The following is a 13,352-nucleotide window of genomic DNA, read 5'->3' on the forward strand; positions in this document are numbered from 1 at the left end:
AAGGGTAGAGAGAAGGGCATTTAGAGGTGGGCTGGCCCATAGTTTAGGGCCCTGCAGTTGTATGTTGGGTATCTATGTAGGTGTCATTCCCGTGGGATGATGCACCCAGTGCTGAAACATGGTGCAGGACAGAGCCCTTCTGTTCTGTGTTATCCAATGGAGCCACTTGCAAACTGGACAGTGTGGTGTGTCTACTGATAGGGAGTGAAAAACATCAGGACCTGGTGGAAGATGATCCCACCATGAAGATCTGGAAGGATCTTGCTGCATCCTGGGGACCGAGCAAAGGGCAAAGGGAGAGGGAGGCTGACTTTCTTCTGTTTACTGCATTGTCTGAATGATTTTACAAAAAACATAAATTTCTTTTTTTTTTTTTTTTTTTTGAGACAGAGTCTCACTTTGTCACCCAGGCTGGAGTGCAGTGGTGTAATCTCGGCTCACTGCAACCTCTGCCTCCGGGTTCAAGCAATTCTCCTGCCTCAGCCTCTCGGGTAGCTGGGACTACAGGTGTGTGCCACCACGCTTGGCTAATTTTTTGTATTTTTAGTAGAGACAGGGTTTCACCATGTTGGCCAGGCTGATCTCGAACTCCTGACCTTGTGATTTGCCCTCCTCGGCCTCCCAAAGTGCTGGGATGACAGGCGTGAGCCACACCATGCCCAGCCTTTTGTTTGTTTGTTTGTTTTGAGATGGAGTCTCACCCTGTCCCCCAGGCTGTAGTGCAGTGGGGCAGTCTCGGCTCACTGCAACCTCTGCCTCCCAGTTTCAAGTGATTCTCCTGCCTCAGCCTCCTGAGTAGCTGGGATTACAGACGTGTGCCACCAAACTGGCTAATTTTTGTGTTTTTAGTAGAGACGGGGTTTCGCCATGTTGGCCAGGCTGGTCTTCAACTCCTGACCTCAGGTGATCCTCCTGCCTTGGCCTCCCAAAGTGTTCAGATTACAGATGTGAGCTACCATGCCTGGCCTCTTCTCTGCCTTTTCTGTCCTGTGGAATTTTTCTTCTTTGGCCCGCCTGAGATGTCTCCTCCTCTGGAGAGCTTTCCCTAATTGTCCTTTGCTGTTTCCCAGGTGGAGGAATCTCAGTTTTCCTGAAGGGCAGAGAGCTGTACTGCCCTGCTGCAGGAAGCCTCCTCTGCTCTTTCTGTGTACTCTGTACATGATTTAGGAATTGGATGGCCAGACTACATCTTCTTTTTTTGACTTTTGTTAATAACTTTTCATTGCACACTTACTTTGGCTCCCCTGACCCTACACCCACCTTGTATGCTTTAACCTTGTATGCTTCTGAGGTGGTTTCTCCTCCCCTCCTGGACCCTTATAGTCTGAAGAGCCCAAGGGCTCTGTCCTTTTTATACAACCTCCACGGGTCACCTCGTCCCTCCTGTAGTTTTCATACCATCTGTGAATTATAAAAGACTGCTTTGCTGAACTCAATGTCTGTTACTTTAAAAGTTTGGATACAATTGATGATTTTATTTTTAAAAAATTAATAGCACTTTATCCCCAAAAGAGAGAGAAAGTTGTATTCCCCACAGAACACAAAGCCCAGATGTTTCCCAGGGTAGGTGTGCCTTTTATGAAAAGACTCCAATGCCATTTAAATTTTTTCAGAGCAGTTTCAGAAAAAGAAAAAAATTTGTTTTTTGGTTAGCTGGGCATGGTGGCATGGCCTATAGTCCCAGCTACTTGGGAGGCTGAGGAGGGAGGATAGCTTGAGCTTGAGAGTTTGAGGCTGCAGTGAGCCATGATCACACCACTGCACTCTAGCTTGGATGACAAAGTGAGAAAGCTCTTTTCTCTTAAAAAAAAAAAAAAAAAAAAAAAAAAGGCTGAGCACAGTGGCTCACACCTATAACCCCAGCGTTTTGGGAGGCCAAGGTGGGCAGATTGCTTGAGCCCAGGAGTTCGAGACCAGCCTGGGCAACGTGGCGAAACCCCATGTTTACAAAAAATACAAAAATTAGGGCTGGTCACGGTGGCTCATGCATGTAATCCCAGCACAATGGGAGCCCAAGGCCGGCAGATCACTTGAGGCCAGGAGTTCGAGACCAGTGTGGCCAACATGGCAAAACCCCTTCTCTACTAAAAATACAAAAATTAGCTGGGCATAGTGGTGCACACCTGTAACTCTAGCTACTCAGGAGGGTGAGGCTCGAGAATTGCTTGAGCCTGGGAGGTGGAAGTTGCAGTGAGCTGAGATCACACCACTGCACTCCAGACTGGATGAGAGAGTGAGATTCTGCCTCAAAAAGAAAAAAACAAAGCTGGGCATGGTGGCTCATGCCTATAATCCCAGCACTTTGGGAGGCTGAGGCGGATGGATCACCTGAGGTCCAGAGTTGGAGACCAGCCTGGCCAACACGGCAAAACCCCGTCTCTACTAAAAATACAAAAATTAGGTCGTCGGCAAAGCCTGAGTCCTGTCCTCTTGCTCCCCTCCCCAGACAGCATGAGCTTCACCACTTGCTCCACCTTCTCCACCAACTACCGGTCCCTGGGCTCTGTCCAGGCTCCCAGCTATGGCGCCTGGCCGGTCAGCAGCGTGGCCAGCGTCTATGCAGGCGCCGAGGGCTCTGGTTCCTGGATCTTCGTGTCCCGCTCCACCAGCTTCCGGGGCAGCATGGAGTCTGGGGGCCTGGCCGCGGGGATGGCTGGGGATCTGGCAGGAATGGGAGGCATCCAGAACGAGGAGACCACACAAAGCCCGAATGACTGCCTGGCCTCCTACCTGGACAGAGCGAGGAGCCTGGAGACTGAGAACTGGAAGCTGGAGAGCAAAATCCAGAAGCACTTGGAGAAGAAGGGACCCAGGTCAGAGACTGGAGGCATTACTTCAAGACCATCAAGAACCTGAGGGCTCAGATCTTTGCAAATACTGTGGACACCGCCCGTATCTTTCTGTAGATCGACAATGCCCGTCTTGCTGCTGATGACTTTAGAGTCAAGTATGAGACAGAGCTGTCCATGCACTAGTCTGTGGAGAGCGACATACATGGGCTTCTCAAGGTCATTGATGACACCAGTGTCCCTCAGCTGTAGCTGGAGACAGAGATCGAGGCTCTCAAGGAGGAGCTGCTGTTCATGAAGAAGAACTATGAAGAGGAAGTAAAAGGCCTACAAGCCCAGAGTGCCAGCTCTGGGTTGACTGTGGAGGTAGATTCCCCCAAATCTCAGGACCTCGCCAAGATCGTGGCAGACATCCAGGCTCAATATGACGAGCTGGCTCGGAAGAAACGACAGGAGCTGGACAAGTACTGGTCTCAGCAGATTGAGGAGAGCACCACAGTGGTCACCATGCAGTCCACTGAGGTTGGAACTGCTGAGATGACAATCACGGAGTTGAGACGTACATCCAGTCCTTGGAGATCAACCTGGACTCCTTGAGAAATCTGAAGCCCAGCTTGTAGAACAGCCTGAGGGAGGTGGAGGCCTTCTATGCCCTGTAGATGGAGCAGCTCAATGGGATCCTGCTGCACCTAGAGTCAGAGGTGGCACAAATCCGGGCAGAGGGGCAGTGCCAGGCCCAGGAGTACGATGCCCTAGTGAACATTAAGGTCAAGCTGGAGGCTGAGATCACCACCTACTGCCGCCTGCTGGAAGATGGAGAGGACTTCAATCTTGGTGATGCCCTGGACAGCAGCAACTCCATGCAAACCATCCAAAAGACCAACACCTGCCAGATAGTGGATGGCAAAGTGGTGTCTGAGACCAACGACACCAAAGTTCTGAGACATTAAGCCACCAGAAGCAGGGTATCCTTTGGGGAGCAGAAGGCCAATAAAAAGTTCAGAGGCCAAAAAAAAAAAAAAATAGCCAGGTGTCATGGCGCATGCCTGTAATCCCAGCTACTTGGGAGGCTGAGGCAGAAGTACCGCTTGAACCTGTGGGGCGGAGGTTGCAGTGAGCCGAGATCGCACCACTGCACACCAGCCTGGGCGACAGAGTGAGACTCTCTCAAAAAAAAAAAAAAAAAGAACAAAACAAAACAAAACATAAATTAGCCAGGCACACCTGTAGTCTCTGCTTCTGGGGAGGCTAAGGTGGGAGAATCACTTAAACCTGGGGAGGTCGAGGCTACAGTGAGCCATGAGTTGTGAGTGTGCCACTGCACTCCAGCCTGGGTGACACAGCAAGACCTTGTCTCAAAAAAAAAAAAAATTGGTTTCATGCTAGGGAATCTGTCTTACTACTTACATGCCAGGGAATTATGGCATTCATCAATTCATGGCAACCCAACATATCTGCATACATGTCTATATAGCATATCTGCAGACATGGTGAGCAGGCATGTGATAACATTCAGCATCCATTCTCACAGTTAAAAGTTTTTTGAGCAGGGCGTGGTGGCTTAAACCTATAGTCCCAGCTACTTGGGAGAGTAGGCCGGAGGATTGCTTGAGCCCAGGAGTTCTGGGCTGCAGTGTGCCATGCCAACAGGGTATCCACACTAAATTTGGCATCAATATGGTGACCTTCCTGGAGCAGGGTTGCCTAAAGAGGTGTGAACTGGCCCAGGATGGAAATGGACCAGGTCAAAACTCCCACGCTGATGAGTAGTGGGATCATGTCACTGCACTGCAGCCTGGACACCATAGCAAGGGTCCATCTCTCAAAAACAAACAAAAACTAAAAAAATTTTGGGCCAGGCAGGGTGGCTCACACCTATAACCCTAGCACTTTGGGAGACTGAGTTTCAGTCCTGGAGTTTGAGATTAGCCTAGGCAACATGGCAAAACCCTATCTCTACAAAAAATACAAAAACTAGCTGGGCATGGTGGCACACACCTGTAGTCCCCACTACTTGGGAGGCTGAGGTGAGAGGACTGCTTGAGCCTAGAGGTCGAGGCTGCAGTGAGCCAAGCCAAGATGGTGCCACTACAGTCCAGCTTGCGTGACAGAGCGAGACTCCGTTTCCAAAAGAAAAAAAAAATTTTTTTTTTTTTTTTTTTTTGAGATGGAGTCTCTCTCTGTCGCCCGGGCTGGAGTGCAGTGGCGTGATCCCTGCTCACTGCAACCTCCGCCTACCAGGTCGAAGTGATTCTCCCACCTCAGCTTCCTGAGTAGCTGTGACTACAGGTGCATGCCACCACACCCGGCTAATTTTTGTATTTTTTGAAAGAGACAGGGTTTCACCATGTTGGCCAGGCTGGTCTCGAACTCCTGACCACAGGTGATCCACCCACCTCGGCCTCCCAAAGTGCTGGGATTATAGGCATGAGCCACCGCGCCCGGCCTATTTTTATGTATTATTGTTTTTTCTTGACTAGTCAAGTGCAGTAGTGAGAAGGGGGAACAGAGAAGAATAAGGAGTTTGATCTGTTAATGACTATGAACAATCAACTGAGATAACTCAGCTACCTTTGGCCCAGCCAAACGTCTTAAAGAAATGTTTGGCGTAGGCCGGGTGTGGTGGCCCACGCCTGTAATCCCAGCACTTTGGGAGCCCGAGGCGGGCGGATCACGAGGTCAGGAGATCGAGACCATCCTGGCTAACACAGTGAAACTCCGTCTCTACTAAAAATACAAAAAATTAACTGGGCGTGGTGGTGGGTGCCTGTAGTCCCAGCTACTTGGGAGGCTGAGGCAGGAGAATGGCATGAACCCCGGGGGACGGAGCCTGCAGTGAGCTGAGATCGCGCCTCTGCACTCCCGCCTGGGCGACAGCGAGACTCCGTCTCAAAAAAAGAAAAAAAATCTGTGTCAATCCAAGCACCCACACCCTGCTCAGGGCGGGCAGTGCTTGAAATGTTGCCATCTCCACTGCTGCCAATATAGTCCCAGAGGTGCCAGCAGAAGAATCAGACAGAAGTGCATGCACCAGCACAGTCCTGGAAAGTCCAGGAGAGCCAGCCAGACCACTATAAAGAGCATGGGAAAGTGCCCCGAGGGCTTGGCCATGCATGGAATGAAATGTCTGGGAATAAATGTAACAAATATGTGCCAGGTCTGTAGGAAGATGACTTATAAGACTTCCAAATAGACCCAGAGGATGGCTGGACAGTTAAAAAGGTCCACTGTGTCCATTATAAAAATGCTATTTATCTCTACATTAACCCAGATGTTTAACATAACCCCCCAAAATACCAAGAGGGTTTATTTAGGGCAATTAACGGAAACTTGATTCTAAAATTCAAATGTAAAAAGCTTGCAGTGGCCAGGAAATTGTTGAAAACAAAAGTAACGAAAGGAGACTATTCCTGTCCTATGTGATAAAGATAGCCTCAAAAATTAGAGCAAGGGGCCGGGTGCAGTGACTCACGCCTGTAATCCCAGCACTTTGGGAGGCCAAGGCAGGTGGATCACAAGGTCAGGAGTTCAAGACCAGCCTGGCCAACATAGCGATAACCCCATCTCTACTGAAAATACAAAATTAGCCGAGTGTGGTAGCACATGCCTGTAATCCCAGCTACTCGGGAAGCTGGAAGGCAGGAGAATCTCCGGAACCCGGGAGGTGGAGGTTGCGGTGAGCCGAGATCGCGCCGCTGCACTCCAGCTTGGGCAACAGAGTAAGACTTCGTCTTAAAAAAAAAAATTAGAGGAAGGAGGGAAGATGACAGAGTTGCCATCTAGAAAAACAAAGTTGGACCCTTGCTTCATACCTTATACCAAAATAAATTACAGGTGGATCAACAGTTTTAAATGTGAAAGATTCAATAATAAAAACACTAGAGGAAAATATGGGAAATGTTTTCTGAATAGTCTCAGAAAGAAAAAGCCTTTCTAAGTTTGACACAAAACTCAGAGGCAAGTAAATGATAAATCTGACAACATTGAAAACGAAGATAGGCTGGTCCGAAGGTAGTGTGAGTTACCTCAGTTGATTGTTCACAGTCACAGATCCAACTCCAGGTTCTAATTTTTCACCTTCCCACTACTGCACTTGACTAAAGTTAAAAAAAAAAAAAAAAAAAAAAAGACAAATTTCTGCATGGGAAAAAAGCAATACAAAATCAAAAGATCGGGGAAAGTCCTCATCAGAAAAAGGGCAGATTTCTTCAAATTGATAAGACAGTCTAACAGAAAACTGACTAAGAATCTGAACTGTTCAGAAAAGAAAATGGAAATGGCTCTTTAACATATGAGGAGATTTTCTGTACCTTATGTGATAAGGTTTTTCCCTCTTGTGGTGGTGAGTTAGAGCTGGTGTCTTCCTGGGTTGGGGGTAGAGGGTACAGGTACCAGGCCCTGCTATCAGGAATGATGTAAAAACAGCAACTTGACAATACTATCAAAGTATAAATGTATGTAAACCCTTCGACCCAGCAACTGTATTTGTGGGACTTAATCCTGGCATATGCATACTCAGCATGTTGTAAGGGTGAGGCTGTTCATCATGTGAAATAACTGGAAATTACAAGTAACCTAAATATACCCCTGTAGAAGTGGGTTAAAGAAGTGAGAGCTGGCTGGGCGCGGTGGCTCATGCCTGTAATCCCAGCACTGTGGGAGGCTGAGGCGGGTGGATCACCTCAGGTCAGGAGTTTGAGACCAGCCTGGCCAATGTGGTGAAACCCTGTCTCTACTAAAAATACAAAAATTAGCCGAGCATGGTAGCACACGACTGTAATCCCAGCTACCTGGGAGGCTGAGGCAGGAGAATTGCTTGAACCCGGGAGGCGGAGGTTGCAGTGAGCCGAGATTGCACCATTGCACTCCAGCCTGGGCGACAAGAGCGAAACTCCATCTTAAAAAAAAAAAAAAAAAAGTGAGACAGCCTTTGCAAAGAGTGAGGCAGTCCCGTGTACATGGACATGGATCAGTCTCCAAGCTATATTGTTAAGTAAAAACTGGGCCGGGGGCAGTGGCTCACGCTTGTAATCCCAGCCCTTTGGGAGGCCGAGGCGGGCAGATCATGAGGTCAGGAGATCAAGACCATCCTGGCTAACATGGTGAAACCCTGTCTCTACTAAAAATACAAAAAATTAGCCAGGTGTGGTTGTGGGCACCTGTAATCCCAGCTACTTGGGAGGCCAAGGCAGGAGAATCAGTTGAACTCAGGAGGTGGAGGTTGCACTGAGCCAAGATCGTACCACTGCACTCCAGCCTGGGCAACAGAGTGAGACTTCGTCTCAAAAAAAAAAAAAAAAAAAAAAAAAGCGAAGTGAGATGTGGAATATGACTGCCCTGGGTATAGTGCAGCCCTGGGAGGGGAACTGACTGATGTCTGGGAGCAGAGGCAAGGGGACTTTCACCACAACCTGTACTGTATTTTATTTTATTTTATTTTATTTTATTTTATTTTATTTTATTTTATTTTTGTGACAGAGTTTCACTCTTATTGCCCAGGCTGGAGTGCAATGGCACGATCTTGGCTCACTGCAACCTCCGCCTCCTGGGTTCAAGCTATTCTCCTGCCTCAGCCTCCTGAGTAGCTGGGATTACAGGCATGTGACACCATGACCAGCTAATTTTGTATTTTTGGTAGAGATGGGGTTTCTCCATGTTGGTCAGGCTGGTGTCGAACTCCGGACCTCAGGTAATCCGCCCGCCTCGGCCTCCCAAAGTGCTGGGATTACAGGCGTGAGCCACTGCGCCCGGCCTAACCTATACTGTATTTTAAATCTGGTACCATGTATATGTATTACCTAGTCAAAAAAATAAATAAAATGTAAAAATAGCTTCTCTTATCATCTTCCTGTTGCTGTCATATTTAAACTTCAGCCCCAGTTGCCGGCCTCTTACCTCCAAACACCTAATCAGTGTCTACACTTGGAGGTTTCACAGGTATCTCACACTGATCACGCAATCATGGGACTCCCAGCAGTCCAGATTTTCTTCCATCAGTAAAGGGTCCTCATCGGCCCAGTAGAGGGCCTTGAGTCCTCCCAGGTCTTCCTAGATTCAGTCTGTCAGTAGGTTCTCTGTGCCATATCCTAGGGTAGTCTCAGCTTCTGCTTTCTAGCTGCAATGCCTTCCGCAGGGCCAGGGTCACCCTTGGCCTCTAGGCCCACAGGAATCTCAGACCTAATTGGTCTTCCAGGGGCTCCTCCTCCAGCACCTGAGTCGGAAAGCCAGTCAGCTCACATCACTCTGTGGGTAAATTCCTCAAGAGCATCCCATAATGCTCAGATTTCAATCTGGACTGTACCTACCCTAAAGGTAGGGGGACCTGGCTCCAAGGCCTGCCTGCCCATCCCACCTTCTGCTCACTTCCTCGTCATCTTGGCTGCCTTGCATGCCAAGCTCTGCCTTGCCCCAGAAGTTGTACACCTGTCTCCACCACCTGGAACTCCCTCCCCAGCTGCCTACACCCTCTCAGCCTTATCCTTAGGTCTCAGTTCCTCAGATGGGGCTGTCCCTGCTCCTTCTCATCATTCCACCTACCCCTCTTCTAACCAGTGACTCTCAGGTCAGATGCCCTGCTGGGTTCATTCTTAGCACTTATTTATATATATATATTTTTTGAGACAGAGTCTTGCTGTGTCACCCAGGCTGGATTGCAGTGGTGTGATCTCGGCTCACTGCAGCCTCCGCCTCCTGGGTTCAAGCGATTCTCCTGCCTCAGCCTACCGAGTAGCTGGGATTATAGGCGCCCACCACCCTACCCAGCTAATTTTTGTATTTTTAGTAGAGACGGGGTTTCGCCATGTTGGCCAGGCTGGTCTTGAATTCCTGACCTCAGGTGATCTGCCCCCCTTGCCCTCCCAAGGTGCTGAGATTACAGGCATGAGCCACCACGCCCAGCCAATTTTTGTAATTTTTGTAGAGACAGGATTTCACCATGTTGCCTAGGCTGGTCTTGAACTCCTAGGCTCAAGGGATCTGCCTGCCTTGGCCTCCCAGAGGATTGGGATTAGAGGTGTGAGCCACCGCGCCCAGCTATTTTACCAGTTTACTTGACTATAACTCCTTCTGCTCTTTGTTTTTTGTTTTGTTTTGCTTTTTGAGACAGTCTTGCTTTGTTGCCTAGGCTGGAGTGCAGTGGCGCAATCTTGGCTCATGACACCCTCTCTCTCCCAGGTTCAATCAATTCTTGTGCCACAGCCACCAAAGTAGCTGGGACTACAGATGCACAACATCACGCCCGGCTAATATTTGTATTTTTAGTAGAGACGCAGTTTCACCATGTGGGCCAGGCTGGTCTCGAACTCCTGACCTGAAGTGATTTGCCTGCCTTGGCCTCCCAAAGTGCTGGGATTACAGATGTGAGTCACCATGCCTGGCCTCCTCCTGCTCTTTGAATGATACTTGGCATTTGGTAGGAACTCCATAAATATACATTGAATGAAATGACTTTTATTAGTTTCCCATTAATTAATTCATTGCTTTGAAATGTGCTCTGGAGTTGCTACTGCTCCGATCCAGGAATTGTACTGATGAACACAGCAGAAGCAAGCTGCTTGTGGCCTCCCCTCCAGAGGCTCACATGGGACTCCTTGGGCCCATGAAAGGGGAAACAGGACAATTTCCAGGATGGCTGCCCAGACTTGGTCAGGATCCTTTTGTGGGATGGCTCATGCATGCACACAGTTCACTCAGAGCACAGAGAGGGTCAGCCCACTACCAGGGCCCCGCCACCAGCGCCAGGTTCTTCTCTGAATGCTGTCACTCTTGGCAACATAGGCTTGAGTCCTTGTTGGTATAACTCCATTTTCTTGTGTCTTCACTTTGCAGAGGAATGTTTGCTGGGGGATTGAAGGAGATGGAACAGGAAGAGGTACTGATCCACGGGGTGTCCTACAATGCTATGTGCCAAATCCTACATTTCATATACACCTCCGAGCTGGAGCTCAGCCTGAGCAATGTGCAAGAGACACTGGTGGCTGCCTGCCAGCTTCAGGTGAGGCATGTCTTGTCTAGCAAGGCAGACCCACACCCAGGTGGGGTTCCCTGAGATGCCCATGATGCCTGTCGGGCACCAGCATTGGCTTGAAGATGGGTCAGGAATGTGAGGAGACCAAGCAGTGACAAAGGCCATGAAGTGGGGAGGATTCTGGAGTTGTCCCTGGAGCTCAAGCAGAGCCGCTCCAGACACTTCAGGCCTCTGCCTTTGCCCTCTTCTCTATTGCTGGTTGTTTCCCCACTGACTGAGTCTCCCTGTCATTGAAAACATCCTGCACATAAGCAGGTAGGCTGACCCGAGGCTGCATGTGGACGTCCTGTGTGCTTTGGGGTCTGGCAATGGGGAGCATCCACCAGCATCGCTGCCAGGGCCCTTCCTGCCTGTCCCCTCACTGGGCCACTTCAGTCTCTTGAAAACTTATGTGTTTTGTTACTGAACTTTATCTATCTGTTTGTCCATCCATCCATCCATCCATCCATGCATGCATCCATCCATCCATCCATCCATCCATCCATCTATCCATCCATCCATCCATCCATCCATCCATCCATCCATCCATCCATCCATGCATCCATTCATCCATCTATCCATGCATGCATCCATCCATCCATCCATCCATCCATCCATCCATCCATCCATCTATCCATCCATGCATTCATCCATCCATCCATCCATCCATCCATGCATCCATCCATACATACATCCATCCACCCATCCATCCATCCATCCATGCATCCATCCATCCATCCATCCATCCATCCATCCATCTTCCATCCATCTTCCATGCATCCATCCATCCATGCATCCATGCATGCATGCATGCATCCATCCATCCCTGCATCCATCCATCCATCCATCCATCCATCCATCATCCATCCATCCATCCATCCATGCATGCATGCATCCATCCATCCATCCATCCATCCATCCATCCATCCATCCACTCATTCAATTTATTGGAGACAGGCTTTCTCTCTCTTGCCCAGGCTGGAGTGCAGTGGCGCAATCACAGCTCACTGCAGCCTCAACCTCCTGGGCTCCAGCAATCCTTCTGCCTCAGCCTCCCAAATAGCTAGGACCTACAGGCATGCGCCACTACATCCGGCTAATTTTTAAATTATTTTTATAGAGATAGAGTTTTGCTTTGTTGCTTAGGCTAGTCTCAAACCCCTGGCCTCAAGTGATTCACCTCAGCCTTCCCGTGTTGAGATTACAGGTGTGAGCTACTGCGCCTGGCCTATTTTTTTTTTTTAAAGACAGGGTCTCACTCTTACCCAGGCTGTAATGCAATGGCATGATCATAGTTCACTGTAGCCCCCACCTCCTAGGCTCAAGTGGTCCTCCCGCCTCAGCCTTCTGAGTAGCTGGGACTAAAGATGCGTGCCACTGTGCCTAGTTGATATGTGTGTGTATATATATATATATATATTTATAGGAATGGGGCCTTGTTATGTTGCCCAGTATGGTCTCAAACTCCTGGCCTCAGGTGATACTCCCACCTTGGCTTCCCAAAGTTCTGGGATTACAGGTGTGAGCCTCTGTACCCAACCTGTTATTTAACTTTAAGTACTTGTTTTCCTGCAGAATTCAAAAAGTTTTCTGAGGCTTTGACAGTGTGACTTATGTTTTGGATGATTATTCTCAGTGGTGTGGGTGCAGTTACACGGGACTGGGCCTGCAGGTGCCTTTGAGCTATCAGTCAGAGGCCTGATAGGAGTTGACAGTCACCTCTTCCCACATTTCTTAAAAGTGAAACAAAATGCTATGCTAAGTTCATCATTCTGACCTTTCTTCCCATGAGAGCAGGTTTGGCGCAATTAAAAAAAAAAAAAAAACTCAAGTCATAGGAAAACCAACCTGTTCGGGGGCATGTGGAGGTGCCACCCCATGTGACAGGGTCTTGGCAGCCTCCCTGTGCCTTGTTCTCAGATTGGTGGATAGGACCTGGATGCTGGGTGGGTTGATCTGAGATGACTGACTTGTCTCACCATACCTGCATGGTGAGTAGATGGAGTTGGGTTTTACAACAAAAGAATTTCCCCCGTTCTTTTGTTTAGAGATCTCTTCTGTCCCCACATCCCTGTCATTGTTGCTTTGGGAACCCTCATCCAATTCTCCACCCTGGCAGCAGTTAACTCCTGATTCAGCTGCCTCTGAAACATCTCCCTCAGCATGGCTCAGGTCCAGCCGTCCTATCTCCTCCTCCACACCTGCCACTCTCCCAGAGCTCCCCTGTCAGTCCCTCTATTCTGTGTGTTCTGTGACCATTCTGCCAGTTCCCTGGGCTCAACCTCCATGGCTCCTTGAGCCCGTCCACCTTCTTAATTCCCTGTGTCCATGTGAGGACAGGTCATCCTTCTCAGTATTGCTTGTAGCCATCTCTGTTCTGTGATTCCATTTCCTTCCCTTTTGCCTGGCCTCCATCTCTATGATTCTGCCATTTCCTTCTTCTCCCTGCAGTGATCACACACACTGAAACCAGATCATCTTTCTAATACCACTTTCCCTCTCTCACCAGTCAGCTTGGAGGCCTGCAGTCTCTCTCTGTTGGTTTGGCCAGTGCTCCC

At 49.0% G+C, this 13,352-nt stretch overlaps 1 protein-coding gene and 2 pseudogenes across 4 annotated transcripts in view; 2 read left to right on the forward strand and 1 right to left on the reverse strand.

Moving 5' to 3' along the window:
- Positions 1–13,352, reverse strand: part of LOC100596141 — a 240,503-nt pseudogene that overhangs the window by 142,822 nt on the left and 84,329 nt on the right.
- Positions 1–13,352, forward strand: part of KLHL22 (kelch like family member 22) — a 50,342-nt gene that overhangs the window by 9,501 nt on the left and 27,489 nt on the right. For 3 of the 4 annotated variants that reach the window (XM_030815801.1, XM_030815800.1, XM_030815802.1), the window contains one exon: positions 10,617–10,782. The exons of the other annotated variant lie outside the window; for it this stretch is intronic. In XM_030815801.1, coding sequence (XP_030671661.1) covers positions 10,617–10,782 — 166 coding nt within the window. The remainder of the gene's footprint in view (positions 1–10,616; positions 10,783–13,352) is intronic. 4 annotated transcript variants of the gene reach the window in all.
- Positions 2,375–3,799, forward strand: LOC105740058 (annotated as a pseudogene).

This window comes from Nomascus leucogenys, chromosome 7b (genome assembly GCF_006542625.1).
Source record: "Nomascus leucogenys isolate Asia chromosome 7b, Asia_NLE_v1, whole genome shotgun sequence".
Lineage (NCBI taxonomy): Eukaryota > Metazoa > Chordata > Mammalia > Primates > Hylobatidae > Nomascus > Nomascus leucogenys.